Source organism: Priapulus caudatus, unplaced genomic scaffold (genome assembly GCF_000485595.1).
Source record: "Priapulus caudatus unplaced genomic scaffold, Priapulus_caudatus-5.0.1 Scaffold196, whole genome shotgun sequence".
Classification (NCBI taxonomy): Eukaryota; Metazoa; Priapulida; class Priapulimorpha; order Priapulimorphida; family Priapulidae; genus Priapulus; species Priapulus caudatus.
Window position 1 is genome coordinate 366988 of NW_014577257.1, and position 4965 is coordinate 371952.

Consider the following 4965-nt stretch of genomic DNA (forward strand, 5'->3'; position numbering starts at 1 on the left):
CGTGTGAGAGGTGCATGTTGGCCCGTCGAAGCCAGCGCGGTAGGGTAGCGTGTCAGTGGTGAGGTGAGAGGTGCATGCTGTGGTGTGAGAGGCGATCGTAGGGAGCGTGACGTGGTGAGTGTGAGAGGTGCAGTAGAGATGCACACAGATCGCGCGGCTGAGTTGTGAGCAGGGTGGGTGGGATTTGATGCCGTTAGTTTGATTCGCGGGCCCAAGTTGGATGTGGACACTCAAAGCCAGCAGGCTACGCGTGAACATGCAAACAGCTAATTGCATGATGCAACGATAGCAAACGGCGGCACACACGAACACAACAAACTCATGCGTGTTGCAACACACAACATGGCAACAAACCACACTGCCACAACACGAACAAAATCATGCAGTGCTGCAACACAGCAACACCAAAAAACAAACACCTTGCACAACGACGACAGCAACTTCCGGTGCAGTGCTGCAATGTGCAACTCTGGTTGTCGTTCGCATGGCTGTCATTTTCTCTGTCACGTTGTTTTGGCGCCAAGCGGCGGCCCGCGTTCAGTTTCACGCAGCTGATTCTTGGGCAGGTCTGCTGATGGAGCAGAACCAGCAAGAGACGCTTCTCCATATCTTTTGCAAGAACTACCCGAAAGCTGATCTCGGAGCATTCATCCAAAGGGGCACGACCACGACCTACACGATTGTCCATTCACATCGCTCTCCGTGCCAGTATGTCACCGTTCCCACGCTGGTACGTTCGCTTCGTCCCCGCACGCGCTGCGGTACGTTCGCTGCTCCCCCCACGCGGCGTGGTAGGTATCACCGTCCCCACGCTTGGTCCGTCTTCTTACCGGTTCCGCGGCCCACGCTTGGTTATCGTTCACCGTCCCCCACGCTTGGGTAGGTTCAGACCGTCCCCCACGCTGGTACATTTCACTGCTCCCCCAGCTGGTACGCTTCACCGTCCCCCACGCTTGGTAGGTTTCCCGTCCCCCACGCTGGTTTACGTCTCAGCCGGTCCCCCACGTGGTAGGATTCACCGGCCCGGCCCCACGCTGGCATACGTTCACTTGTCCCCATGCTGCGTAGTTCTTCACCGTCCCCCACTGCTGGTACGTTCACCGTCTGCGCGCGCCGCTGGTACGTGTCACGTCTCCCCCACGCTGGTAGTGCGGTTTCGCCCGCCCCCCACGCTGGTACGTTCACGTCCCCCACGCTGGTACGTTCGCCGTCCCCACGCTCGGTACGGTGTTCACCGTCCCCCACGGCTTGGTACGGGTTCACCGTCCGGCACGCTGGTACCGTTTCACACGTCCCCCACGGCTGGTAGTTCACCGCCCCCCCACGGCGGTCGGTTCACCGTCCCCCACGCTGGTACGTTCGCCGTCCCACACGCTGGGTACGATTCAGCCGTCCCCCCACGCTGGCCGTACGTTCCCGCTCGCCCCCACGCTGTACGGATTTCGCCCTTTGTCCCCCACGGGCTGGTAGGGTTCACCGTCCCCCACTTTCGATGGTACGTTCACCCGTCCCCGCACAGCTTGTGTACGTTCACCGTCACCACGCGGCCATGGTATTCGGTTTGCAGACCGTCCTCCACGTGGTACGTTCACCGTCCTCCACGTGGTACGGTTCACAGCCCCCCACGCTGGTTCAGTTCACCGTCCCCCACGCTTGGGTAGGTTCAACCCTTCCCCCACGTTCCGGTACGTGTGCACTGTCCCGGCACGCTGTACCGTTCTTAACACCGTCGGTTCCCTTTATTCTGCTTGTCGGGTACGTTCACCGTCGCCACGCTGTACGTTTCACCGTCCTCCACGCCTGGTACGTATTCACCGTCCCCCACGCTGGTACGTCTCACGTCCCCCACGTTGCGTACGCTTCACCGTCCCCACGCTGGCGTCGTCTTCACGTCCCCACGCTGCGTTACGTCACCGTCCCCCATCTGGTACGTCACCGTCCCCCACGCTGTACGTTCACCGGTCCCCCACGCTGGTACACGTTCACCGTCCCCCACGCTGGTACGTTTCACCGTCCCCACGCTGGTACGTTTCCGCCGCTCCCCTTGCTGGTACGTTTCGCCGTCCCCACATGCTGTACGTTCGGCCGTCCCCCAACGCTGGTACGTTCCGCCGTCCCCCACCTTGGTAGTTCGCCGTCCCCCACGCTGGGGTATGGGGTTCACCGTCCCCCACGCTGTGTACGTTCATCTTCCCCCACGCTGCGTACGTTCACCGCTCCCCCACGCTGGTACGCTTCACCGTCCCCATGCTGGTACGTTCAACCGTCCCCTGCGGTACGTTCACGTTCCCCCATGCTGGTGCGTTTCACCTGTCCCCACGCTGGTACGTTATCGTCCCCCACGCTGGTTACGTTGCACGTCCCCCACGCTGGTAGATACCGTCCCCCACGTGTTACGTTGGTCACCGTTCGCCCCACGCCTGGTACGGGTTCACGGTCCCCCACGCTGGTACGTTCACCGTCCCCCACGCTGGTGGGTACCCGGTCACCGTCCCCACGGCCGCTGGTAGTCGTTCTTCGACCCCGTCCCCCACGCTGGTACGTGTCACCGTTCCCCCACGCTTAGTACGATAATCACCGTGTCCCCCCCGCTGGTACGATTCACCGTCCGCCCACGCTGGTAACGTTCACCGTCCCCCACGCTGTACTGCTTCCACGTCCCCCACGCCTGGTAACGTTCACCCGTCCCCACGCTGGGTACGTTCACCGTCCCCACGCTGGTACGTTCACCGTCCCCCACGCTGGTCTGTTCACCGTCCCGCCACTCTGCGTACGTTTCGCCGTCCCCGCGGCCGGCCTGGTACGTTTCACCTCCCCCACGCTGGTACGTTCTCCGGCCCCCACGACTGGTACGCTTCACCGTCCCCCACGCCGCTGGTGACGGCCGTTCACGTCCCCCACCGCTTGGGTAACATTACCGTCCCCCACGCTGGACGTTCAACCGTGGCGCGCTATATCGCGCCTGGGTATCGTTCCCCGTCACGTACGCTGGTACGTCCCGTCCCCACGCTGGTACTTCACCGTCCCCACAGCTGGTTACCGTTCACCGTCTCCCCCACGCTGGCTACTGTTTCACCGTCCCCACGCACTGAGTACGTTTCACCGTCCCCCACGCTGGTACGTTCGCGTGCCCCCCGCTTGGTTACGTTCAGAGGTCTGCGCTCTCCGAGTGCTCTAGTTGTTATTAATATCGATATTATACTTTATGGATCATCAGAGTGGACAGCACTCAAAAATATGTTAGCCTAGCAGGATCCATTTTAGGCAAACGTTTGATTTTCTCTCTTATGACGTTCAGCAAGTTAACTTCAACTTGTCCAGAAACATATAATAAATATAACACATAAATAATATACACATATTATAATATAGCATATATATAATAAGTGTTAAGATAACTACAATGATGTTGCAAGAATGCTACTGGCACTGACACAATTCCGCTTTCCTCTACACAAATTTAGTCCCCGACTTACCTCTCTGTCTACGGTCGTTGCAAAGTCAACCGCCTCCTTCTGAGTGCAGTCTAGTGCTCTGTTTAAGCTCTTTATCACCTACCACAGAAAGATGAGAAAAACGTGTGATGCATTGATATTCATGCAAATACATGCAGCCACATGCATAAAATTATATCATAAATATTGGAATTTAATTTCGATCACATTTGAAAAATTACAAAAAGGAAGTAATGGTATGGCTAACTGAACTTGGTTTTCTACAGCTGATGCATTCAATACCACCCGAGTAGCTGTAAAAAGACCGTGAATTCTGCTCGTGAAACTCTATAAATTTTGCCGCAAATCACATTGCTAAATACGTCGGGAATTCACATTATTAAATTTATGTTATAAAATATAATTGTCGTTTCTGTCCATCACAATGTTTCTGTGTAATACCGAGTTTGGCAGCGTAAGAGACAACATGTAAGCTAAACTTCTCACCTGGTCATACGTGTGAACCTCATCATTGTACAGCATACAGCAGTATGTGTCTTCTTTGTTCCTAAGGAACACATGAGAAGCAACGTTAAAAACGAGCAAACAGAACCAAATTACATAGCCAACAAACTACTGCTACTAAACATAGCAATGCTACTAAACATCGGTGTGTGTGTGGGGGGGATGATGCAATATGAATGAGCGAGTCAGTGTCAAGCACAAACATGCATTCAGTCAGCCCACCCTCATAGGTGTAATCGCCACGGAAACCAAATATCCACTGCTTACATCTTGGAATGGCCCAATCCCATCCTTTTCATGCATATAGCCTTTAGTTTTCCCTCAGAAAGAAAATGAAGGAGGACAATTTTGCGAGTGGTTAACTTCGCAGTCGGTGAATTATGAATTATTCGGTATGAATTATTAGTGTGTTATTTTCGCGGTCGGAGACGCGTTCGCGAAACTCGCGAAAATTAAACCACCGCGAAATATAGTGTATACACTACCTTATGTATACCTGCCCTTCGTAGCACAAAATAGGATGCTACATAATATGTACTGTCCCCGGATATATGTAGTTTATGGGGGTGTTTGTAATAATAGGGTTCATACACACAAGGTAAAACATTTTTGTCAATACTTTTCCAGGATTTTGAAGGTCCATTTTCCCAAACCTCAAGGTTTAAGCCAAATACAATCTTTGTACCTAGTATCTTCCAATTGAAAAATGTGTAGTGAACGAACTCACAGAAGCCTTAAACAAGTTTAAAGGTAGCTTCCCTCGAACTTTCCACGTAAATTTTTGTAACAAACCACTGTAAGTAAATAACTCACTACACTTTAACTGAACGTTAGCTTTGAAAATAAAACTGTAAAAATATGAGTAGCATGCGGAGCGGCGAAAGTAAACGCTGGGACGCTTACGCCCAAACGTTTCACTTTGTAGTCTAAAAGCTTCGAATGAACGTATTTTTACCTATCACACATATATAGGCAAATACAAACGTGCAATGTTAAAATAATTCAT

The 4965-nt window shown here is 53.3% G+C and overlaps 1 protein-coding gene across 1 annotated transcript in view; it reads right to left on the reverse strand.

The window, feature by feature from the left end:
• The window catches only part of LOC106807112 (E3 ubiquitin-protein ligase UBR2-like), a 32422-nt gene that overhangs the window by 6551 nt on the left and 20906 nt on the right, over positions 1-4965 (reverse strand). The window contains exons 7-8 of the mRNA XM_014809373.1: positions 3942-4002; positions 3477-3554 (exon numbers count right to left, since the gene is read on the reverse strand). Coding sequence (XP_014664859.1) covers positions 3477-3554; positions 3942-4002 — 139 coding nt within the window. The remainder of the gene's footprint in view (positions 1-3476; positions 3555-3941; positions 4003-4965) is intronic.